At 51.3% G+C, this 25,235-nt stretch overlaps 1 protein-coding gene across 1 annotated transcript in view; it reads right to left on the reverse strand.

Moving 5' to 3' along the window:
• Positions 1-23,119, reverse strand: part of PAPPA2 (pappalysin 2) — an 89,260-nt gene extending 66,141 nt beyond the window's left edge. The window contains exons 1-2 of the mRNA XM_030455294.1: positions 22,777-23,119; positions 16,484-17,546 (exon numbers count right to left, since the gene is read on the reverse strand). Coding sequence (XP_030311154.1) covers positions 16,484-17,546; positions 22,777-23,119 — 1,406 coding nt within the window. The remainder of the gene's footprint in view (positions 1-16,483; positions 17,547-22,776) is intronic.
• Between the last annotated feature and the right edge of the window lie 2,116 nt (positions 23,120-25,235).

A 25,235-nucleotide genomic window follows, 5' to 3' on the forward strand; every position in this document is an offset into this window, starting at 1 on the left:
AAGTGCCCTCCATGGCCAGCTGGAAAGTACTTGAGACCCAGCCAGGTCCAGCTAACCATACAGCATAATGAAGTCACAGGGGATTCCTGGTTCTGCTTTCATGTCCTGCACCCACCACAAGGAAATTCCTCTTCCTACCCTCCCTCCCTCCCCCCTCCCCCAGGCAGGGAAGCTCCCATTTCCCTCAAACCTTTGCTTGCCAGACAAGGAATCCCTCAAGCTTCCCAGGAACCCTCCTGCCACTCACATTTTCAGTGTGCTGATAACACATTCCCACGAAGCTGCAAAGGGTTAACACAACACAGAGCAGTCTCTTCTGCCCAAGAGCCACAGCTCAGTCCATGAGGACAGGTGCAGAATTAAGTGGCAATAATAATTTTGGAGACCAGGCTCCCTCATCTTTCAATGTCATTAGTGAAGAGAGATGCTCCTTCAGCCAAAGTGACTCTTCTGAGTCACTCCTGCCAAAGAACTCCTCTCCAGTGGCTCTTTGGGGAGTCTCTGCATTGCACACACAAATCCTCCTTGCTACAATTTCTGAACTCTCATCACTGTTGTTCCTAGCACAGGAATTCCCAGTCAATGCTCAGCCAGCCTTGCTACCTTCTGCCCTGCTGCTGGTAGAGAAAATCCATCACCATGACATCAACAGGACATGATCCCATGGCACAGCACCCAGACCAGGATGGGTTACTGGTGGGGCTTTTAACTTCAGAGGCCTCACACTCACATTTTACCCAACCTGATATTTCTGGCAATAGCTTCCTAAGGCAGCTGCTGAGCGAACAGAGCAGAGAAGGTGCCCTGCTGGACCTGCTCTTTGTGAAGAGGGAAGGGCTGGTAGGAGATGTGATGGTTGGAGGTCATCCAGCTACCACAAATTGTTAGAATTCTCCATTCTCAGAGATTCCAGGAGGGGGTGATAGCAAAACTGCTACCCTGGACTTCCAAAGGGCAAACTTCACCCTCTTCAGCAGCCCAATGGCCAAAATCCCTTGGGATGCTGTTCTGGAGGATACAGGAGTCCAGGAAGGCTGGACTTTCTTCAGGAAGGAAGCCTTGAAGGCACAGGAGCTGCCCAGTGGCAGAGAAGCCCAACCTGGCTGAACAGGGAGCTTCAGGAGAAATAGAGAATTTCTGACCTTTGGGGGAAGGAGCAGGCCACCCATGAATTCTACAAAAATACTGTGAAGCTGTACAGGGAGGGAATTAGAAAGTCCAAAGCCCAGCAAGAAATTAATTTGGCTTGTATGGTTAAAGATAACAAGAAAAGCTTTTATAAATATATTAACAACAAAAGAAACAAGAGAGAGACCTTCCATCACTTAACAGATTCAGGAGGGAACATGGTGACAAAAGGTGAGAAAAAGGCTGAGGTGCTAAGTGACTTCTTCACCTCAGTTTTTAGTAGCAGGACCAGTTATATTGAGGAAATCCAGTTCCCTGGGCTAGGGGACAGGGACCAGGAGGAGATGCTCAGTGACCTCCTGTACCATGTGGTTATGCCCAAATCTATGGGGCTGGATGGGATGCACCCAAGAGTGCTGAAAGAGCTGGTGGGGTGCTCACCAAGCCACTTCCCATCATTTCTCAGCAGCCCTGGCTCACTGGAGGGATACCAGAAGATTGGAAAAGTGCCAACATAATCCCTATATATAAGAAGGGACGGAAGAACAATGCAGAGAGTTACAGTCTGACCTCAGTACCAGGGAAGCTGATGGATCAGGTCATCCTGAGTGCCATTCTGCAGTACATTCAGAACAACCAGGTGACCAGGCAGCTGGGTTTATGATGGACAAGTCCTGTTTGACTAAACTGACACAGTAACCCACTTACTGGATGAGGAAAGGGCTGTGGATGTTGTGGACATTGACTTCAGCAAGGTCTTTGACAAGGTTTCCCTTGGCTGCTCGTGGCTCAGATGTGCACACATCTGCTGAATTAAAAACTGATTGGGTGGCCAGGTCCAAAGACTTGTGCTGTATGGAGTTAAATCCAGTTGGTGGCCAGTCAGGAGTGGTGTCCCTTAGAGCTCAGTTCTGGGGCTGCTCCTGTTCAGCATCCTTCTTGGTGATTTGAAGGAGGGGACACAGAGCATCCTAGGTAAATCTGCAGATGGGTGGAAGTGTCCATCTGCCTGAGGGTAGGGAGGTTCTGCAGAGGGATCTGGACAGGCTTGATTGATGGCCAATTGTATGAGTTTCAATAAGGCCAAATGTCAGGTCCTGCACTTCAGCCTCAACACCCCCCAGCAGTGCCACAGACTTGGGGAGGAGTGGCTGGAGAGCTGCCCAGCAGGCAGGGACCTGTGGGTGCTGACTGACTGAACATGAGCCAGCAGTGTGCCCAGGTGGCCAAGAAGGGCAACACCATCCTGACTTGTACCAGGAGTGTGGCCAGCAGGATCAGGGAGATGATCTTGCCCCTGTATTGAGCCCTAGTGAGGCCACCCCTTGAGTACTGTGTTCATTTTTGGGCACTGCAGTGTAAGAAGGACATCGAGGTGATGAAGAAGGTGCAGAGAAGGGCAACTCAGCTTGGAGAAGAGGAGGCTGTGGGGAGACCACATTGCTTTCTACCTGAAAGGAGGTTGTAGTGTGACTGATGTTGGACTCATCTCCTTGGTGACCGGCGATAGAAAAAGAGGAAATGGAGTCAAGCTCCACCAGGGGTTGTTCAGGTTGGATTAACTAGAAAAAACTAGAAAAAAAGTTTTCACAGAAAGAGTGGTTAAACATTGGAACAGGCTGCCCAGAGAGGTGGTGGAGGCACCATCCCTGGAAGAGTTCAGAAGATGAGTAGATGAGGTGCTATGGGAGATGGCTTAGTGGTTATAGGATATAGGGTAGACACTTGGACTTGATGATCTCAGAGGTCTTTTCCAACCTTGATGATTCTATTATTCTATAATTCAGCAGGGAGGATGCTGTATTTTTAGGCAAAAGGTTAAGTCCTTCTATGCTTGTTAAGACTACTACCATGACCATGACTCCAGTCAAGCACTATGCTGGTGTGCCACAAACCATCATTGCCATGGCAATTGCATCATGGCAACTTGACAAGGCATCAAAATCCTAATAACTCTCATCTGGACAGCCTTTGATAACACTGCCAGATACAAAACACACACAAGGGGTGAAGGGAAGGAACAGCCAGGCATTTTGCTGGCATCACAGAACATCCAACACTGCTGGAATAATACCTTCTGTAGTCCTCAGGAGCCTCTCATCAGCTTCATTAGGTGTTGGATTAAGGCCAAAGAGCATTTGAGTAGACAAGGGACGATGGCATCACACATCTCTTCAACATGCCCAGCAAAAAAAAACAAACCTCTGAGACACTGATAGCACGAGTAGGAGAGCTAAGGGAGCCACCATCACTGGCAGCACCCCTTAAAAGACAGTTTAAAATCTGTATGAGTGGCTGAGTAGCAAGATGTCTAAGAGGGTGACAGGCAAAACACTCCTACATGAGGGCTCTCAGGATCAGGGGTTTCCCTTATGCACAAGCAATTCCTGCTGAATCCAGAGGTAAGCCTCCATCTCCATGTGGCTGGTGGATTTGGCTCTGGGACTGAAGCAGTAGCAGATGCTGCAGGGTCAGGGAGCTGCACTGGCAAAGCTGCAGATGGGATCAAAGAAAGAAGTTGTGGTTTCAGACTGTAACCTTTTAATACAGATTTATTAGGGAAATGGATCAGGAGGGCTGCAGATCACTAGCACACAGCAGTTACACCAGCCGGTAGCACACAGCTTCTTGAGGTCAGATTTGGGCAAGAAAGACAATAACACTACTGTTAGAGCAGAAATCCCTGCAGGGCACTCTGCCTTGAGATAGGCTGAAGAGTAAGTGCTGCTAACAATGGCCCAGCCTTGCTATTCCTGGAAGTGTTTGCTAAAAAGTTCTTCACTAAATCATCACAGCAGCAGCCAAAGGAAAGCCAATTTTAGAGCTGGTTTTGCTAAGCAGCATAGAAATTACTGAAGAGCTGATGAGGGAAAGAAATCTTGGCCTAAACTATTAATAAGATGATTGAAATTCACTTAAATGGAGGTACGAAGGTAGGTCTTGAATTCAGAATGGAAAAACAGGATTGCCCAGCAGATGCTGCTGCAGCCAAGATGCTGGGGAGAGTGGGATGAAATGGGAATACCCTGATATCAATCTGACCCTGGTAAATACCACAAAAAAAAAAAAAAAAAAAAAAAAAGGTTTCTTTAGAAATAAGAGGAGAAGCAGAAAGAAGGAACAGATCTGCTAATTAGGGAAGGTGGAGCTGAATCATCATGGAACAGCTTGGGTTGGAAGAGACCTTAAAGAACATCTAGTTCCAAAACCCTTGCAGGGACAGAGACATCTCTCAGGTTGCTCCAAGTCCCATCCAACCCGGCCTGGAAGCTCAGCATAATTGAGATGCATCCTTGGATAAAATGTGTGTATTCCTGGGATGACTCTGCTGGGAATTCCAGCATATCTCCATGTGTCTGGATAGTTTTCCTGGCTGTTATTGAGGTACCACCAGCACTAGGCACTTTAGGAAAAGGTGAGGGTTTTGAGAACCCTCATTTGGACTAGGTGCCATCCTTTTGTCCAATTTGAATCAGTTTCCAAAAAAAAATCTCATGGTTATGGCAACTTGCTAGACCTATAATTTCCCCTGATCTCCCTGAGGAGTCAATCCTGCACTGCAAAAAGCACCAGGACCAGCCATCAGCAATCCCCAAGGGTACTGGTGCCTGACATAGGAGAGACCCAGGAGAAAATTCCAAAGAGCCCAACCCCCCCTGGCTCCAACCTCCTTTCAGGGAGTTGGAGAGAGTGATGAGGTCTCCCCTGAGCCTCCTCTTCTCCAGCCTGAACACCCCCAGCTCCCTCAGCCTCTCCTCATAGGATCTGTGCTCGAGTCCCTTCACCAGCCCAGTTGCCCTCCTTTGGACCTGCTCCAGGACCTCAATCTCCTTCCTAAACTGTGGGGCAAATCCCCAAGGGTACTGGTGCCTGACACAGGAGAGACCCAGGAGAAAATTTCACATTTGCTTTGGAGATAGATGCCTACACTCTCCCTCAGGAACAGGGACCCACACGTTCTCCTTTGTCTGCCTCAAATTAAATTTCTTTAAGAAGGAGGAGACCAATTTACCACATCACCACCTCCAGCCCAGCCCAGTCACCATTCCACATCCCCTCATGGCTGGATGGGAAGGGGCACCTTTCCCAGAGGAATCACCCCATGGCACAGATGTCATCCTCCAGCAGGGACAGGCTTGGAGAAGTGCCAGGGCAGTGGGAAAGGGAACATGGAGAAATCCAGGGCCAGGGTGAAGCTGATTGAAGGAGGCATGAAGGGAGACAAACAAGGGAAGTGTGGCCTCTGGCTCAGCAGGGACTACCTGACCTCTCCTTCAAGCTTTCCGCTGATGCCGGCAGCCAGCCCGCACCCGGAGAGTTGTTGAGGTCTGGCAGAGACAGCAAGAGGCAAAGCCCTAATGGGAAAGGACAGCTGGATTGCAGAGCTCCTGCCTGGGCTTCTCTGCCAAGCCAAGATGGGGGAGTCAGGGCTGAGACACCTTTTTTTTTTCCTGAGCTGCTCGTTCCCCATCCTTGCTGCCTGGCCTGAAAAGCAGAGACTGCGCCCTGAGGAGTTAAGAGCCATGCTGGTGGGGCCCAGCCCTTTGGGATACTCCTGAGGGAGACCTAAAATATAAACCTCCATCACCAGTGCTCACCAGGGACACCCAGAGCCTCTCTGCTCTGCAGTACATTTTAGGACTGGCACAGCTCTCTCCTCTGAACCCTGGAAAAAGCCTCCACCAGCACTGCGGTGGGGACACCCTCTCCTCTCAGCCCTTCTCCCCAACATTTTCAAGCCCCTGGTTCCCAGCCTGATATCCCTTGGGCTATTTCTCACTGAAAAGCAACCATGAGGGGTCTCCTGCAGTCCTACTACATTTACACCCCCAGAGCCTGCTTTAGGACCCACCACAATACCAGTAGCCCCAAAAGGCTTCCTTTAGAGGGCAGAGAGATAAGGACTTTCTCTTTGCAGGGTTGGCTTCCCAACAGCTTTCCTCATACAACCTCAGAGGTGTCACGCCTCTATAATTCAATGTGGAAAGCCCTATGCCACCAAAAACAAACCCACAAATTCAGACTTTTTTTACAGCACTTCAGCCCCAAAAGCATCACTTGGTTCTGCCAAACAACCAAAGCCTCTACACACTTGAAAGTTAATAAGAAATAAGCCAAGTGTTTCCCATAAAGCTCCCACAAGCTTTGAGCTTGTGCTAGCACTACTTGTTCACCCCCTGGACCTCCATTTTACCCCCTCGGGGAGGACAAATCCATGCAAGTCCCATAAACTTCCTGGCTTATGTGACATTTCTTGTGTTGCTTAAGCATAATGGGCCATCAACTTTCCCCTGGGATAAATTTGTCCTGGCAATCAATGTTTTAGTGCTCTACATCTTGGGGGAGTTGATAGCATTTGGGGTTTGCTTTAATGGGAGTCAGCAGCCATGATCAATTGTAGAAGCTCTATTTCCACGGAAATGGGTATTTAATAGATTTTTTTTAAAATGGTAGTTATTGACCCAAAGGGCCTTAATGGCTTAAAACCCATCTGATTGTAGTATGTAAGAGTAAATGCCACATGATTTTCAAACAACTACTGGAATAGGTAGTAAAAACCTTTTTAAATGGCAGGGACCTGGTCAATAGGGAGTTTCCATTTGCTTCTTTGGCCTTTCTATTTCTACCAGAGTGAATCATGGTCATCCCTTCCTCAGAGAGCCTTGTCACTTCCTCATGGGTGACATAATCTGAAAATATGCTGCCCATCTGAGAGCCATCAAGGTACAGAGATGGCTTTCCTGAGAGCCAGGCTTTCAGAGTAGCTCAGCTCCCAGCTGCTCTCATGGTGGGAGCAGAGGACCCATGGACCATCCCTCATCTTCTGTGGATCCATCAAAAGCTATTTTTGGGGAGCTGAAAAGCCACATGTGCCTCAGACTCTTGGGTTTAAACTCAACCTGCGTTGTGGAGCCTAGAGTGAAATTCCCAGGCAGAAATTTTGGTTTATCTGGGGTTAACACCAAAAATATCAACAGGAGGGAACTCCAGAGGAATGTGCTAATTACTAAGAAACAAGCCTGGAAGCAAAGAACAGACTAAACCCCAATATTAGTCTCTGGGCACTGAGAGAAGCCCTCCTATTCCCACTAAGATGTGTTGAGCATTACCACACCCTCACCAGCTCTCCAAGGCTCAGCACCTTGTGCCCACCATCTGGGCAGCTCCTCTCCCTGTTGCTTCTTTTCCTGAGCCTGCAGGGACACAGATGCCCATCTGAGGAAAGGATCTGTTTAGCTTGGAGAGTGGAAACTGGGGGGGCAACCTCATTAATGTTTACAAATATATAAAGGGTGAGGGGGATGGAGCCAGGTTCTCCTGACTGATGTCCTGCTACCACCCAAATAAGATGTGTCCCAGTCTTATCTCCAAGCAGATCCCTAACACCTCCACACCCTGAACCCCACAGGCAGGCAGGGAGGAGCAATGCTGCTGGCCAAGCAGCTTTGGGTGCAAACCCCAAGGTTTGTGCATGCCTGAGTGATGGAACACCCAGCACCTACACCCAGCACTGACCCTCTCAGTCTTTGTGGGTATGAAGGAGACTCAGGCTATATGGTAGCCTCTGAAAACCCACCAGCCTTCCCCAGAGCATGTGCCTGGCCATCTATGAGAACATGGACCAAACAGCCTACCTACCTAGTTCCAACCCCACTGCCATGGGCAGAGACACACATTCCAAGAGACCAGGTTGTTCCAAGCCTCATCCAGCATCTCCATTGGCTGTGCTAGGGCTGCCCAAAAGCCAGGTCCTCAAGAAGGCAAGGGGAGCTGTCACCTCCAGCCATCACCTCCAAAACCAGGGAAAGAGCAGCAGCTGAGGGGAGCTAATCAGAAGTTCCAAAGAAACAAAAGATCCAGTTTGGAACTGGATCCTTCCCTTCAGGGGAAGGAAAGGAGCCCTGCCAGGGAGAAACACAGTGAAGCAGAAGCTGGGGGAAAGCGGGAGCCCAATCCTGCAGCATCCTGGCTCCAGCACCCACTTGGCAAGGCCAAAACCTCACTGCTCAGAAAAGTGCCTGCCTGCTTCCATCAGGTTGCTGGTGAGAGGTTTTGTGTTCAGAACCTAAGAGAGGGTGAGCAAGAAACTGGAGAAATGTGTCAGCAGCCCCTCGTGGTTTGGTGAGGCAGAGCTCAATGGTGGCAAGTGATTCTAGAGCAGGCTCCAAGCTAAACAAATCCAGGTATGGTTTTTCTTCCCAGCTGGACTGATCGTTTCAAAGACAAATTAAAAACATCCCGGGTCAGGATAAAGCCTTCCAGCATTCCTTGCCTGCCTAAGATCACACAGATAAACCCTCTCCCACCTAAGCCACAGGTGCAGGTCTGTAAATCAGCTTTCCCTTATTTTTTGCCTGCAGCAAGAAAAATTATGAAGCAACATTCGAGGTTTATTGGAGGTCTTCACAAACAAGTGGCCCCAGGAGCCAGAATTTCCCTGCTAATTTTTATGGCACGGATCAGGATGTGCTGAGGGAAGGCAGGGGGGGTAATACAAGGGTGTGCAAGGCTCCTGGTCTCTCCCAGCATTGCCTGGGCTTCATGGGGAGGAGCTGAGCCTTGGGGTCAGGAGGGAGGAGACAGGAGAACGGTGCAAGTAAGAGCTTTATTTTTTGCCTTGCATTTAGCCAAGACTGAGCAGCTTCATCTCCCTTTGCTAAATGCCTTTTTCCTATCCAGGGACTAGGAGGCAAGAGGCCAGAATCCCAGGACCAACAGCAGCACCTCATTGCTGCATGACCACAGGGCAAGATGTCCAAGATTTCTGTGTCTCAGCTTCTCCAACTGAAAAGCTGGGATTACTCTTGCCCACAGCACAGGCAGGGGCTTGGAAACACCTTAGAAGACATGACCTTAGCTATATGAGGAGTTTTCAGAGGAGTTTAGAGATGTTAGGCCCCCACATCCTACAGTTTTTCAGCTGAAAACAGGTGTCTTCCATTTTCATCAGGTGCCTCCTCTCTTCTCACAGCATCCTCATCCATAGGACAGGAAACAGACAGTCTGGGGGAAAGAGGGAGAGCTGTGGACTGGGTAAGCATGGTGAGGATGAGCCTGCAGCCCACGTGCCACACACTGCTGCCTAAACCCTGCCTCCAACCAAAATGCTGGGACTGCTCTCCATCACCATCAGCAACATCTCCATCACCAAGTCTCAGGAGACACCATGTGTGGAGCTCTGTCCTAGGACCAGCTTGAGGTCATCTCCAAATATTACTCTGGTGACCACCAGGTGACAAGGAAAAGTTGGGTCTTACATGTTCACCCTGTGTCCCCAGCTAGTAGGACAATAAAAAAGGAGCACTGTGAGGCTGGGGACAGGTCCTTGGTGACACTCAGATGAGCCTACAGCCATCTGCCATGTACATGGCCTTCCTTGCAGAAGAAGACAAGAAAAGGATGGCAGAAGATCAGTGTGCCATCCTTCCAGCCTCCAGCCTACCTCATCTGTTCAGGTGACAGCTCATGGGTACTCACAGAGGATCTTTTAACAGGGCTGACAACTGCAGAGGAATTTGCCAAGCAGCCTTTAGTTCCTCTGCAAGGTGACCCACATGGCCTTTTGGTCAATAACCTCCCTCCAAGCACTGCCTACCAGGACAGTAACATTCAGACTTGTTAAAAGATCCAAAAACTTCACTACATTCACCCCAAACTGTGCACTGAAGAGCAAAAATTTGCAGCCCAGATACTGGTCAGGAAAGGGATCAAGGTGGATAAAAGAAGAAAAGAAAATTCTTCAAATATCTCCTCTCTTAATTTTTTTCTTTTTTTTTTTTTTTTTTTACTTTTTAAGAAAAGGGCAAAAACAGCTCCCAAGCCTCCAACTTATTTTTAGGACCAAGCATTTGGGTGTCCCAGCCGGAGCACAGCACTCATGAAAGCCAGCAAGTCTAAAAATGCCTTCCTCTGGGATATAAAAAGGACAGGAGATAATTTATTTGGGGGAGTTTTGTAATGTAACGATTGCACGTTAACCACAAATAAAAAAAAAATCTTAAAAATCTGAGGCTGCCTCTGGTCCCCAGTGCAGCCTTTGGCAGGCAACGGGTGCAAAGGCTCAGCATCCTTTCCTGCCCCAAAGCCTGCCAGCAAAGTCCTCTGCCTCACATCATCTTGGTGGGTTTGGGCTCCACTGGACTCTCTGGTCTCATCACCCTTTGTAAAGGGGTGATTTGGTTTCCTAAATACTGGTGGTGGCTGGGCCAAGAAAAACTAAAAGTGGTACATTCACTTAATGACTCTGATGGCTGCAGCCCTGCCTGCAAAGCCAGATGTAGGACAAGTTATCCCAGAGATCCTGTCAACACTGAGATGATGGAGTCCCACCAAGCTCCTCGGGGTCTCACCAGCCTGGCCAGGGTCTCAGCTGGGGTCTTCTACCCACAGGCAAGGGTACAGCTGGGGAAGAAGGAGCCCTGGGGAGAGCTGAAAATCAGGACAAAGAGTGACCTCCCTCCCTTGAACACCCGCTGCTCCTTGACAATTGCCATCCCAACACAAGCAGCCCCTCCTGAGCAAACCCCTGGGACAGTGGTGTTCCCAGAACAATAGCTCACATCTGGGACAGCTGTTTTCCCCAAAAGCACCCAGATTGCCTGCAGCTACTGGGCAGGGATCCTCTCCCCTCACTCCCACACAGATCGTGTTCCCCCTTCCCTGTGGAAAGGTCCTGGGGGGACCCGGCAGGTTCCTCCAGGAGCTCCATGCTCCCAGGGAGGCAAGCAAGAGTCATCCTTCAGCAGAGGCTTAGAGGAAATTAACCCCCTTCTATCTTGAGAAGAAAAAGAGTGCATTCCTGTACGTTTTGTTTGCTACTTGGAGCACCCCAAAATGCACAGAAGATTGGAGCACATCAGCCACCCCATTACAGCTTGCTCTGAAGAGCCAATGCCAAAGCCTTCCTATGGACCAAGATACCTCTGTGCTCTTCTTCTAGCCCTGCTCCTCTGCTCCCTGGGTTGGAATATATCTCTGTCCCCAGCAGAATATGGAAACCTCTGCTCCTGATTAATGTTAAAGAATCTACAGAATTGCTTTGGTTGGAAGAGACCTTTAAGACCAACAAGTTCAACTATTAACCCAGAACTGCCAAGCCCACCACTAAACCATGTCCCTCAGTACCACATCTCTAGGTCTTTTATAACCCTCCAGAGATGGCAATTCCATCACTTCCCTGACCAGCCTGCTGTATCCCTAAGACCTTGTGGAGTCCCTTGGTGCCACCTCCTCCCTGGAAAGGTAACTCTTGCTCTCTCACTTGCCTTATGCCACATCAGAAGGGCTGAATTAGTCATGTACCTTACAGAACATATCTCCATGCTGGAGTCTCCATCATCTCCTCCTCCACCACTCCTGGCCTTCTGTGGGCCTCATCATTTGAAGATACAGCCCACAATTATCCTTTCCTCCATCAGCCCACACTAGAGAGGTTATAACCTCACACCTTAGTAAGAACAAAACCCCCAAAGTCAGGGGGTCCAACTCCTAGCTTCATTTGTGATAAAGCTTGGGAGATACAAAAGACCCAAGGACAGACAAGTGCATCAGATGGAAGGAAAGGAGCAGCCTTGATAGCAAACAAGGAGCCAAGAAGAAATAGGAAGACTGCAAACAAAACATTTCTTGCAGGGACAGCAAGGTGAGCATTTCCCTGGTGGCATAGAGCAAACACACTGCAGAGCCCATCAAGTCACACCAACCAAGCCCCCAGTGCATGAGTTATTTCACCACCCTGAGTCCTCCTTACCAGGATAAAACCCCTCTGTTGGGCTCCCCATTGGCACCAGACACTTCCTAAGGGATAGTAACACACCAAATACTCTCCAGTGTAATTTGAGAAGGTAAAAAAAAATAAATATATGGGGTCTTAACCCCAAGCTAGGATTCTGGGCAAGCAGAATCACTTGGAGGCACATTCACATGGATATAATCTCCAAGTCCCACCACAAGCAAACAGCTTGGTAGACATCCTGCCCACCTGCTAGAAGGGTCTGTACCTATGTGTTTCCATTCTATCTTTCCCAGGTTTTGAAACCAGTAATCAATGGGGAAGGTCAGAGACCGTGGGCTTTCCTGCAAGGAAAGTAGAATGTTTTATTACTTTATTACTGCACCTTGCCAGTACAAACAGGTCCACTAGAGAGTAGAAGAAACACCACTCAGAAACCACCATCACTACCATCCCTGGGGTCCCCAAAGCACCCATCTCCTCTTACCATCACCCATCACTACTTACAAGCCCTGAGAACTGAATCCAGCACTTGAGGCTTGGTCCCCTGGAAACACCAGACAAATATTTGGGTATGGGTCAGAAGGACTCCCAAGAGTCCTTGACAGAGGAAGCTAAAAAGCAGCCAGAGCTCAGGTCCTGAGAATGAATACTTCCTAACCATCATTTCCTCATGGGAACATCAGACAAGCAAATACTCTCTTCCATTCCATATGAGTTAAAGAGTTTGCAGATAAAACACCCTCTCTATCTATCCATCCATCCACCCATTCATTCGTTCATCCATCCTTCAAGTGACCCAGCACTGCAAGCAGCAAATGAAGGTATCTGCAGACACCAACCCCCTGCAGCTGAGTCAAAGCTCTGCAACAGTGTTGGTGACCTCAAATCTCAAGATTTACAATTTTGAAATATCATTGCCCACACCTACCCACCTTCACACTGAGACAGATGTGCTTAGGGTTCCTGCAGCCAAAAAAAGATAGAGGGGAAGTGAGCAGCTAATTTGAATGTTATTTTACCATCTGGATGAGATAACTAATGGGACAGGTGAGCTGCTGCCCCCAGATGCCATCCTTGCCTCATTAGCTCTCAATTTTACAGCTTTTATGCTATCAGTGCAACCACAACTCCTGAGAATGGGCAGTCAAGTGCCAGGGAATACCTGGGAGCCTTTAGCTCATCCTCAGAGACACACAGTCATTTTTCACCTCTTTTTGTCCCTTTCTTTGGGTCGTGAGGAGATGAAAGGCCCAGCAACTTTGCCCTTCTCCTCTTTGCTCCCCAGCCTCCCCTCCAGTTTTCCTTTTCCCATTAACTGTGTCAAACACCAGACTCTCATCCATGAACTGCCCGAGGGGGACCCTCAGTGGGTGTTAATTGCTGTTAATGAGCTGTTGCTGCTTTCCTTCCAGGAGCACCAATTACAGCAGCACTCAGGCACTGCAAGAAGATGCATGTCTGCAGCAAATTAAGGCAATTTTTCCTTCAGCCCCTGGCACTGCACTGCTCAGCTCCTGGAAAATACTGTGAATCAAGAGAAGATTGAGTGAAGGATGACAGAGGGCAGCTATTGCCTCTCCCCTTCTTCTTCATACAGTGGGTCAGAGTGAAGAAGTCCCTGGCTTGCTTCCTATGGCTCTGGAATCACAGAGAATCACAGAATGTTTAGGTTGGAAGAGACCTCCAAGATCCTCCAGTCTAACCTTTGACCAACACCATAAACTACTAAGCCATGTCCTTAAGGACCAAATGCCTTTTAAATACTTCCAGGGATGTGCCTGGCATTGTGCCTTCCAGGGATATCTGTGCTCAGCTTTTATTTAAGTCTCTCTCCAGCACATGGTCCCACCAGTGGGTTTTCCATAGAGGTGGTGGCCCTGCTAGCTCAGAACATGGTTGGACTTGGACCCTAGAGAAGGCAGAGGAAGGACTCAGCAAGGTGGCCTGACATTGTGACATTATTCATGGCAACACAGCCAATTTCAGCATCATTCCCTCTGCTCCAGAGCTGGGGGCAGCTTCTAATTTGACTACAGTGGAGTCACTGTTCCCACCTGAGCTTGGTAATTCTTTTCAGACCTCATTTATCCTCCCTGTTAACCCCTGTTAAGTCGGGGTTTATGCCAGCACCAAGTGTGGCCCTGGAAGTATAATGAGATGTCCACTAGAGAAGCACTAGAGATACCAACTAACTAAAGCTTCTCCTTCTGATTTGTCTTTCTCAGTGCTGCAGCCCAAGGAAAAGAGATTTTAAACAAGGGACTTGCTAAGAAGGTAAAAGCTTTTTGCATGAGTGTAAGGTCATGCAAGTCAAGACAAGGTATTGAGGTCCTTCACTGAAATGGGGTGAATCTTACATTCTCACAATGCTAGTAAGAAATTGTCCAATGTCTTACATTGACTTTCTCATTTGGGTTATTTTTGGCCTTCCTAAGAAACCTTTGCATCCAAACCATGCTTTGTGAAAGCCTTGAAATGAAATACAACAGAGCTGGTTTACTCCAGGGAAAAAACATCCCAAGATTTTTTGCCTTGACACCTGGACGGGAAAGGAGATTTAGAGTTTTCCCTCTTCTGCAGCTCTCCCAAGGACCCTCCTGGACTCTGGCATGTGGTTCTTCAGCAGATGTGAAAGAGCAGAAGCATATCCATGGAGCAACAACCATCAGTGCTTGTGGGTCCTCTCATGCCACTTTTCTCCAGTTTGTTAAATGTTATTTCCCTTTATTTCTCCTGGTTTGGCTTCCACCCTAAAAACCCTTCTGTAAGTTCCCCAGCTGCCCCACTCCCCCCAAAAATGTTCATTTGAGTATAATTCCTTAGGAGCAAACCCAAAGGGACTCATTCAACAGGGGCTCTGCTGAGCAAAACCCCTTGGGCTGAGGTCTTCTGCTTGTGTATCCTGGGATTCATCCATGCCCTTGGATGACCTCAAGCTTGCTTTGGTTTTCCCCAAACCCAGGCTACCAGTTGGACAGTGGTTTTCCCACAAACATCTATATTCCTGAGGAGTCAGGGTCCCCCTTAGCAGGGAAGAACCCTAGGAGAGTGGGTGTCCAGCAGCACCTCTGAAGCAGCCAGCCCAGGGCAGCTCAGGAGAGCTCAGCAGCAGCAGGATTCAACTCATGCCCCCACATTTCCCAAATGCTGAGCACTCCAGATTGCATTTTCTCAGAACTTAGCCTACAAACAATCAATCTTGTCATCTGCACAGGCCAACAAGGCTGGCCAAAGATTTGTTGTTTCCCTAGTGTTCCCATTATTCCATTCCTTTCCCACAGAGGCAAGGTGTGTTTTTTTGTTTTGTTTTTCTTTTCCTTTCTTTTCTTTCCCAACTTTCAAGGGAAAATCCTGACAAATGGAAGCCCTGATTCATACCAGCAAAAATTTGTCCTTTTTTAATTTAAGGTGGAGCCCTTCTTGTCTGAGGATGAAAACATTTCTGTGACCACACAAAGAGGACAAGGACTGAAGCAGAGGCTGAGGATGAGATCCAATGGTTATGGCCACCATGAGTGAGGAATCACCATCCAGACAGGAGAGCCACTGTGCAGGCAGTGGAGATGGATTTATTCATAGACACACAGACTGCTTTGGGTGGGAAAGAACCTTATAGATCACCTGGTTCCAGCTCCCCTGCCATGGGCAGGGACACCTCCCCTAGACCAGGTTGCTCCAAGCCCCATCCAGCCTGGCTTTGAACACTTCCAGGGATGGGGCAGCCACAGCTTCTCTGGGCAAGCTGGGCCAGTGTCTCACCACCCTTATAGTGGAGAATTTCTTCCTTATGTCTAAGTGAAATCATCCCTCTTCCAGCTGGAAAGCATTCGCCTTGTCCTGTTACTCCATGCCTCTGTAAAAAGCCCTCCACAGCTTTCCCATGGCCTCTTTCAGGTAGGAAAATGCTCTCAGGTCTCCCTGGAACCTTCTCTTCTCCAGGGTGAACAAGCCTGACTTTCTCAGCTTGTCTCCAAACCCCTGATCCCATTCGTGGCCTTCTCTGAAAGAAGATTAAAGGGGCAAAGTGGCCCCTCCCTTGGAAACCTTCCCTTGAAGCTTTTCTCTGGGATGGGATTCAGGAGACTCACACAAACCAACCCAAATTTTCGAAATCCCACCATTCACACCTTGCACCACTGCTTCCCCCTTCCCACCCCAACGTTCAGGCAAAGGCATTTGGGATACAGCTCAAGACAATAGGTTTTAGACTCTTCTTGGAAAGTGGCAGCGACCCCCCTGCAGCATCCTGCATGAGGGGTGCTGCATCCTTTCCAAAGAGCTGCTCTGGCCATCCCAGGATGTCTATGTACCCACCTGGCATGTTGCTGGAGATTGGCAGCATTGGGAATCTCTCTGGAGTGGGAGTTCTCATCACCCTGAACTAATTCTTTCCTCAGGGTCATGGGGGAACAATGGTGGGTGATCAAAATCGAGTCCCATCCTACACCAGAGGATTTACTTGCCTTTAGAGGCACAGCACACCCATCCCTGCTGGAAAACGTCCCTCCACAACAAAAAGCCACCAGTCAGCAGAAGCACACAGATGCAGAGCAGACATTGGGATGAAGTTGCACCCCATCCCCTTGACTATCCCGCCCCCATTAAAACCCCAGCACCTACCGCAGGGGAGAATCGGGGTCAAAGCAGGTCCTGGCCACATCAGTAGCCCGTGGGTCACAGCAGTCACCGTCATCAAAATCATCCAACATGTTGTTGCACTCCATGTGACAGACCCCATCACGGCGTTTCCAGGAGAAGCAGCGGCCGGGCCGGCGACAGTCCCCACCATCGTATCCAGTCAGGGGGTGCTCACACTCAGGGTCACAGCGCTCGTTGCCCACCTTGCTGGGCTCGCAGCCCAAGAGGACGGCGCGGTGGCGGAGGGAGGAGTTGTGGACCTCCAGGAGGCTGAGCTGCCAGGAGATGTTGTGAGGCCGGAAAGCTTCGCTCAGAGCCCGGTGCTGCCTCCAGACCTGCTCCCAGCTGACCGCAGGCCGTCCGCCGCTGTCTTCCGCCAGGTTGACCACCCGGTACCTCACCACCTTCCCGCTCCGCAGGGGCCAGTGCAGGTTGTAGTGGGAGACCAGCTCCACGTTATCGCAGGCCGTCTGCCCACAGAGAGGGGGTCCCAGCGGCCGCAGGACGGGGGGCGCTGGGGATGGCAGAAGCCGCTGCTGAGGAAAGGCTCCCTCCCGAAACGGCACCCAGGACTCCTCCGGGGCGGCAAAATTGGTGGCCAGGAGCAGCCCCGCCGTTCCCCCCGACACGCTTCCCAGGAAGTGACGCTGAAGGTGGGATTGGGACAGGGCTCTCTGCCACAAGGCCAGCCCAGCCAGGTGTCCCCGGAAAGCGTGGTCATTCCCCCAAGCATCCCCTCCCAGCAGCAGCGTGCGGCAGGAGGCCATGAAGCTGCTGTGCAAGGGTCCCTTCTGCCCTCTGGCCTGGCCCACCCGTGCCCCGTCCACGTAGAGGGACATCCACTGCCCGTCGTAGGTGATGGCCAGGTGGGTCCATGTCTCAGGGTGGTAGCGGTGGTGGGATGTCACCTCGGTGGAGGCGGTTGCGCGGTCGGTGCGGAGGGAGAAGAAGAAGTGGGCGTCCTTCTTGCCACCCAGCTGCAGGGCACGGATACCCAGTGCCCAGCCCTTGTCGCTGGCCGTGTGTGAGCAGTTGTCAAAGACACCTGCAGCAGGGACAGAGATGGGGATGGGGACAGAGAGAGAAGAGAGTTGGTGAGGACTGGAGAGTATCTCATCTGGGCAATGAGGAAGGGGGGCACCCATCCCACGTCCAAATTCATTTGGATGAGTAAGTGGAATAGGCAGGAGGGACAGCAGAGCTGGAGAGGAGGGATGGAGAAGGGAGGAAAAACATGGACAGGAGGAGAGGTCAAAGAGCAAAATGTTTCTCAGCTGCTCTCCACAGGAGCAGTCCTGGGGGATGGCATTAGAGGCTTGAGCTTTTTATCTGCAGGCGAAAGCTTTTAAAAATTAGAGAACAGCAACTCAAAGCAAACCAGCCTCCTCCAGGGGCTGCTTCCAGGCAGATTTACAGCTTACCTTTGTGCTCCAGTTTCCCTCCCAGCTGTGCATCCAGTACAGGCTGGCAAGGGCAGAAGAGGGAAGCTCTCAGCCCTTGAGGTTTTCCCAAGCACAGATGCATCCCCAGGAAGATCTTTGGGCTCTGCCTCTCCCTCTGCACCCAAGTGTGTAGCAAACCTGTGTTTCAGGCTAGGCAAAACCTGGACCTTTGTTGATTTTCCCTGAAGCTCAGGCCTCTGTGTGGCCACTATGGGGAATCAGTGGCCACATGGCACTTAAATATTTGACTGCTTAAAAGAAATCCTTCTGAGCTCCTAAAACACCACAGCTCATGGGGAAATCAGGTGAGACAAGTGTAGATCTCACACTTTGAGATCTACAAGTGGCATCTTTTGGGAGACCTCTCTCTCCCCTTCCCCTCCCCAACAAATCCCTTTCAGATGCAGTATTGCCCCAATGCTGCTAAAACCTGTTGCCCTGTCCAGAGTCCTTTTTTATGTTCCTGCTGTGATGTTTCTTATGCTCCAGCCTGGTTTTCCTCATGTCAGAACCACTGCACAGGTTCTGCTGCTGGTCCTATCACACACATCACCTGCCCACCTCCACGGTGTCAAAGCATCACAGCCCAAAAACTGCTGCCCTGTCCCATGGCCTCACTTGTCTTGCGGTGCTCAGTGTGACACTCTGGGGAAGCTGTACCTGATTTCAAAGAGGACAACACAGGTGTAGAGGAGCAGGAACTCCAGGAGGAGCAGGACCTTCATCCCAAAGTTGTGGCTGAAGCCAGGTAACCATGTGACACCACATCAGCCCAACCAGCCCTCCCAAACGTGGCTGGCAAAGGTGACATTAAGCCTTGCTGCACCCCAGGAAGCAGGACCCCTCCATCCATCTCTTTCACAGAGAATGAAATGGATGGTGGCCTCTTGGCCATCCCACAGTCATAATCACTGCTCACTATAAGGACAGCACAAAGCCTCGGTGGGTGGATGGGCTTTGTCCAGCTCTTGTGTTCTGCAGGATTGTGAAAGGGAAGCTGGAAAAATGGGGAAAGATGAGATGGGGAGAAGCCAAATAGCAGGAGACAGGCAAGGGATTCTTGCAGCCAAGAGAAGGCAAAGCTTAGGAGCACTCTTGGTCTGGGTATGAATGGAAGGTGCTTTGACCTGCATGCTCAAAAACCATCTTCTAGTATTTGGTCTCCACTGGGGTTCAGTAGACAAGGCCTGTTACCTCCTCTCTTAGGAAAAATCATTCATTTTACCTTGGAATGGTTTAAAATCCAAAACTTGATTAAACACTGATGCAAAACTGAAGTAAACAGTGTCACGGGTGGAACAGCCTCCGGGGTGTGAGCTAACACCCTCACAAACCCATGCTTGAGCCAAGCCTGGAAATTCCTGACAAGTTCAAAACTGGCCAAAACAACCTTGAGCAAGCCTAAAAAACAGGGCTAGATAATTCATCAAAGAGGTGCAAGGCAGTGCTACAACAGTGACTGGAAACCCACTAAGAGAGAAGCTGAGGCAAAGGATGCCACCTCCATTGTAGTGGCAGCCCTGGAACATGCTTGACATCCCACAGCCAGGTGGGAAAAGGGAGCTTGAATCTGCTTTGTGCTGTCCACTAGCACTTGGGGTGATAAATTTGGGGCTTAAAACAAGAGTTATTGTCAACACTCAACAAGAAAATAAAAATTAAAAAAATTAAGAGGAAGGTGTCTGCCAGGACAGGTGCCTGATGGAAAAAAAGCCTCTGAGGAGATGAAATGTGCTACTTGTTAAGAACCACACACCAAGCATGACTGTAGTGAAATGAGGCAACCAGGTGCCACTAATTGCCAGGTAGGGGCCATGAGCTTGTGTTAAGCTCACCTGTGCCTGATTAGGGTGGGCCCCAACTGCACATGAGCAGGATTAGGGAGCCAATAAAAGGTAAGGCCTGAGTCAAAAACTCAGCTCACACTGGAACTCACAGTCTCACGATGCTTGGCTTTACCTGCTTCTTTCAGCACTGCACTACCTTTATTGCTCCACCAGACCTCATCACCATCAGGGTGAGGCTTTGAGGAGTCTCCAACCCACGGCCTACAGCATTGCTCGGGTTGTCTTGTTACTTGTGCTAGCCGGCTGCACCACTCAAGCCTCACCCTGTTCAGGGTTAGGGTAAGGGTAAGTTTTAGGGTCAGGACAAACCTCTTTTAGGGAACTGCACTTCAAGGTCCAACCAGGTGTTCCAGCAGAAACTCACGAGTAGTGCTCTGAGTCTATAGCCCTCAGGGTTGACCAGCCTGGATCGGTGCTGTTGCTCCAAGAGCAACCAACCTCTCTGCTGGCTAGCTCAGGACTGAGCTGAGCCTGTGACTCAGGCCTCACCTTTTATTGGCCCCCTAATCCTGCTCATGTGCAGTGGGGACCCACCCTAATTAGGCACAGGTGGGCTTAACACAAGCTCATGCCACTCCCTGGCAATTAGTGGCACCTGGTTGCCTCATTTCACTACACCTGACCTCTCCCTGCCAGGGCCAGGAGCTTTGGATATGGATAGCTCAGTCATGCTTTGAGATTCAGATTCCAGAGTGGAATTAGCTGCTACAACTCTTGAAACAGGTCTGGAGGTCTAAGAGCATCCAGGGTGGTCACCTGAGAGGTGAGAAGTAGTGAAGCAGCTCAGGGAACTGAGGGGAACACCTGTGCTTAGACACAGCACAAATCTGGGACTGCCTCTGGTGAGGGATCTTCTGAGCCAACAAAACCACCTCTGGTCTGAGTCAAAACAAACCTCATCCCAACACTGGGGGAAATCCCCCTGGAGTTTGCCAGAAGCAGAGAAGGACAGAAGGGAGGCAAGAGGGTAGAAAAAGAAATGGCATTGCATCAAAGGGCTCTCATCTGCTGCCCCAAATAAGAAGGATGCTGAGGAGGGACTACCATGTCTTTCCCATTCGGTGGCCATGGCAGGGTGCTGGGGTTAAACACCAGCAGAAATACTCCCATGCAAGAGGGGCTAAGAGACCAACAGCTCCATTCAGGCCAGGGGGATGTCTTTAGGACAAAAGTGGCATCTGTGGATACAAAACCCTAACTCCTAAGCCTCCATCAGGCAGCAAGCCCACCAGCCAAAAAGACAGCTTGCTTTTCCCAAACAGAGCTGCTCAGCCAGGCTATATTTCCCAGGCAAGGATGCTGGGAGGTGCCTTCCCTCCTGCAGTCACCTGGAGCATCTCCAGCTCCTTCACACTTCACAGCTTGGTCCCTTCTCTACCAATAAGGCAGGAGCAGGAGATCAGAGGCAAACCCAGCACTTGCCAAAGGGCTGGCAGCTGCCCCCATCACCTGCTGGCATGAAACTGGCTTGTCCTCCCCTTGGCCACCCGCAATGGGCCCCATCATTCCAGCATCAGGGAGAAGGTGGGAAGAGGACAGTGACTCAGAGCCGGAGGTGCCGGGGGCTGACTCAAACCCTTGGAGCAGAGAGACCAAGGGATGTTACCAGAGTGCCAGGGCTCCCAGGCTGCTCTCTCACTGCTAACAACAGTCCCACCCTCTGCAAGGAAATTAAAAAAAGACAAATATTTAAAAGCAACCCAAACCAAAAATAAAATACCCACTGGTTTAGCTAGGAAAGTAAAACCCAAAACTTGCAGGCCAGGTGAGAGAGGTGGAGAGGGGTACGAGTGGACTGCAAGTGGAGGGTGAGTTAGGATAGAGAGGATTTCCCCAACCAGCAGCTTGTCCAGAAACACAGCAGCAGTTCATCACATCCAACTATTAACCCAGAACTGCCAAGGCCACCACTAAAGCTTGTGTCTCAGCACCACATCTACACGGCTTTTAAATCCCTTCAGGTATGGTAACTCCACCACTGCCCTGGGCAGCCTGTGCCAGGGCCTGTAACCCTTTGGGTGAAGAAATTATTTCTCATATCCAATCTAAACCTCCCCTGGCACAACCTGAGGCCATTTCCTCTGCTTGTTACTTGGGAGAAAAGACCAACACCCTCCCTCACTCCAACCTCCTTTCAGGAGTTGTAGAGTGCTAAAAGCTCTCCCCTCAGCCTCCTTTCTCCAGGCTGAACACCCCCAGTTCCCTCAGCTGCTCCTCCTAAGACTTGTGCTCCAGACCCTTCCTCAGCTCAGTTGCCCTTCTCTGGACACCCCCCGGCCTCTCAATGTCCTTCTTGTAAAGAAAGGCCCAAAACTGAACCCAAGTTTCGGGATATGCCCTCAAACACATGAAGTAGGGCTGCAGGAGGTGACATCTGCCCGTCCCCATGCCCCTGCTCAGGTCCCCTCTGCCTCCCCATGCTCTCCATCACTGTTTCGCAGCTAGTGGGGTGAAGCAGTAGAAATTCCGTGTAGAAAAACTTTCTGCCCCTCCTCCTCCTCCTCCTCTGCCCCCCGCCCAGGCCTCTCTGCAGAGCCCTCGGGGCAGGGAGCCAGGCTGGGGGTTGCCGGGGCCGGGACAGGGAGCCCATGGGGGTCCTGGGGCTCTGCGTGCGGCGCGGCTGCCACCGTGCGGCCACCGCCCCGGGCACCCACCCGCAACCCGAGCAGGGCGGGTGGGGAGCCCCGGAAAGCCCCCAGGAAAAAGGAATAAGTGCGGGGGGGGGAGAGGAAAGGGGGGTGTGTGCTCCCCCCAAAGACTTTTGAGTTCCAGGTGGGAGGAGAAGGAGACGCTAGCCAAGAAGCAGGGGGGGAGGGACGGGATGGAAGGACGGGACTGGGGGCAAAGAGAGGAGAGGGGGTGTTTTAGGGTTTGTCTCAAGGGAAGGAGGAATATTTCGGGTGGGAGGGGGGTGTAACACCTGCCACAGCGCAGAAGCTAGGGTTAGGATTAGGAAGGGATGAGGGGTCCATCCCTCCTTGCCTACCTGCGATGATAGCCGGGTTGCTCTGACCGCCCTCCGCCTTGACCCACAGCTCCAAGGTGAATTCTCGCCGCGGGATGGGGGGCAGCGCTCCGGGCCTCCCCCCCAGCTGTTCCCGGCCGCCGGAAAAGTACAGGGCGGGCAGCACCTGCGGCTCCCGGCCCGCCAGCTTCTCCCTTCGCACACCCCCGCCATCCTCCTCTCCCTCCGGTTCCTCTCCACCTCCCCCGGCTCCCCGCGCTCTCCGCCCCCGGGGAGCCGCAGCTCCCAGCACCCCGGCACCCTGAGGGTACAACCCGTAGGGATGATGCGGGGAGGGAGGGGTGCGGCGGGTCGGTGCCTTCATTCCGCAAGCAGAGAACGGCGGGGGGGCGGGGGGGCCGGGGTCTCCGCGGGCCGAGCTGAGCCCCGCCAGCAGCAGCAGCAGCAGCAGCAGCAGTGCGGCCCGGGGGGGACCGCCACGCAGCATCCTCCTTGGGGACAAAACGGAGGGACGGGGCGTAAGGGGTGATCCCCGGTGGAAGGGGGATGCTCAGGGGGGAGGCGGGGAGCAGCACCGGGGCACCCTCCCCCGGCCTCCGCCGCAGCCGTTGCCCCCAACTTTTCCCCGGCACCTCTCTCTTCCCCTCTGCTCCTGCAGGAGGAGGAGGGAGAGGAGGAGGAGGAGGGCGAGAGCACGGCGGCGGGGACCCCCCTTCTGCCGGGGGTTCCCGGGACACGCTTCTCTCGGTGCTGCCCGGCTCTGCCTGCGGGAGCGGGGGATGCGTTAGGCGCCCTTATCTATAAAACCCCGAGGCGCTCCGCTTCCCCCCTCCCTCCACGAGGAGGGGTGTGCAGGGGGGAGAGGGGGGGTGCCATATGTAAAAATTATTATGGCCAATCTAATAAACCCCGAGCGGAGCATCACCCTCCCTTCCCTCCGCCCAGGATGCTGGCGGGGAGGGGACGCGGAGGGGACCCAACGCACTAAGAAGCGTTTGGTCACCTCCGCGTCGCCCTCCCCGCCCCCGGGGCGAGAGATTTTGCTGCTTTTTCTCTCTTTTTAAATTTCCCCCCCCCAGTCCCCGAACAACTATCCCATCTGTTAGGAACATGCAGAAAGGTGGGTTGGAGGCTCTGGATCTGGGCGAGAGGGAAAGCCACGTCCAAAAGCGAAAAAATAAACCAACCCACCCCAGCCGCTCCCCCCATGGATACACCAAGGGAGAGGGCAGCAGCGGGAGATTCCCGCCCCCTCCTGGAGGGTCCAGCCCGCAGGACAGCTGCCGAAAGCTATGGAACATACGGGTGAGAAAACAAAACCCCAAAGTTCCCTCTTGGCTCCTGAGATGCCGTCGCACCAGCACGTGGTGTGGGACACTGGGATAACTTCAGCACAGAGATTTTTTATTTATTTTTTTTTTTAATTTTCCCAGTATTATTATCTTATATATATAAATATATATATATTTTTTCAGTCTCAAACACTATCTGTGGCGGTCAGTCTGAATCAGGGTTGCCAGCGAAAACTGGGAGGCCCCTTCCAGGGTACTGGCTTTCAAACCCAGGGAGGCAGGAGGGAAGGGACTGTGAAGTACAAACAGCAGGAGCTGGATTGCGAGGGGCTGGGGTGGGGTTTGTTTTGTCTCCTCAAGGTGGGAGAGTGATGGGAAGAGGGGGGTGGGGCTGATGCTTTAGTAGGGGGAGATAAAAAAAATAGAGGTGAAAAAAAAAACCCAAAATGGAGGGTTAGGAGGGGTAAGGACTGTGCTTTGCTGATCCCCCCCCCCAGGAAGGAGGAAAATAGGTGTAAAGATGTAGAGAGATAAGGACATGGTGAGGCTGGGCTGGAGGTGCTTGGAGAGGAAGGGAGGACATGGAGAGAGGGCGAACAAGGCCAGGCAGAGCCTGCAGAGGAGTTCAAGGAGCTCCCTTTGAGGTGTGAACCACATCCAAGCACAACACCAGTGCCTGTGGCTCCAGGGGTGCTGGTGAGAAGAGGTTTGCAGCTCTTCTGCCTGCACCCAAAGGCACCAGCCTGGTGCCCATCTGCCAGTGGCAGGGATACAGAAATATCCCAGCTTGGCCCTTGGCACTGGGGAGGTGTCCCAGCAAGAGCTCTGTCCTGGGGCCAATGTCAGCATTGCTTATAATGTGTATTCATTAAAATACACACAAAACAAGCTCCTGATAGCCCTGTCTACCAGGGCCTGATAAGACAGAATCCCACAGGAGGGCTTATTTGGGATAGTGGTGGCCTCATTAAGTGTTTATTAACCATCTTGCCACACAACACTCTGCCTTAACCAGGGATATACCAAACAAGTAGGACCAGAGGACCCTCAGCAGCATCTGAGAGGCTCAGCAGTGCTGCTGCCCTGGGGAACAGCCTGGCTGGGATGAATCCAGCACCAAAGCTATAAAACCTTCCAAAAATGCACCCAAGTGAGGCCTCTATATATAGGCTCTGGGCTAGGGCGCTC

This window comes from Calypte anna, chromosome 8 (assembly GCF_003957555.1).
Source record: "Calypte anna isolate BGI_N300 chromosome 8, bCalAnn1_v1.p, whole genome shotgun sequence".
In the NCBI taxonomy this organism is placed as follows: Eukaryota; Metazoa; Chordata; class Aves; order Apodiformes; family Trochilidae; genus Calypte; species Calypte anna.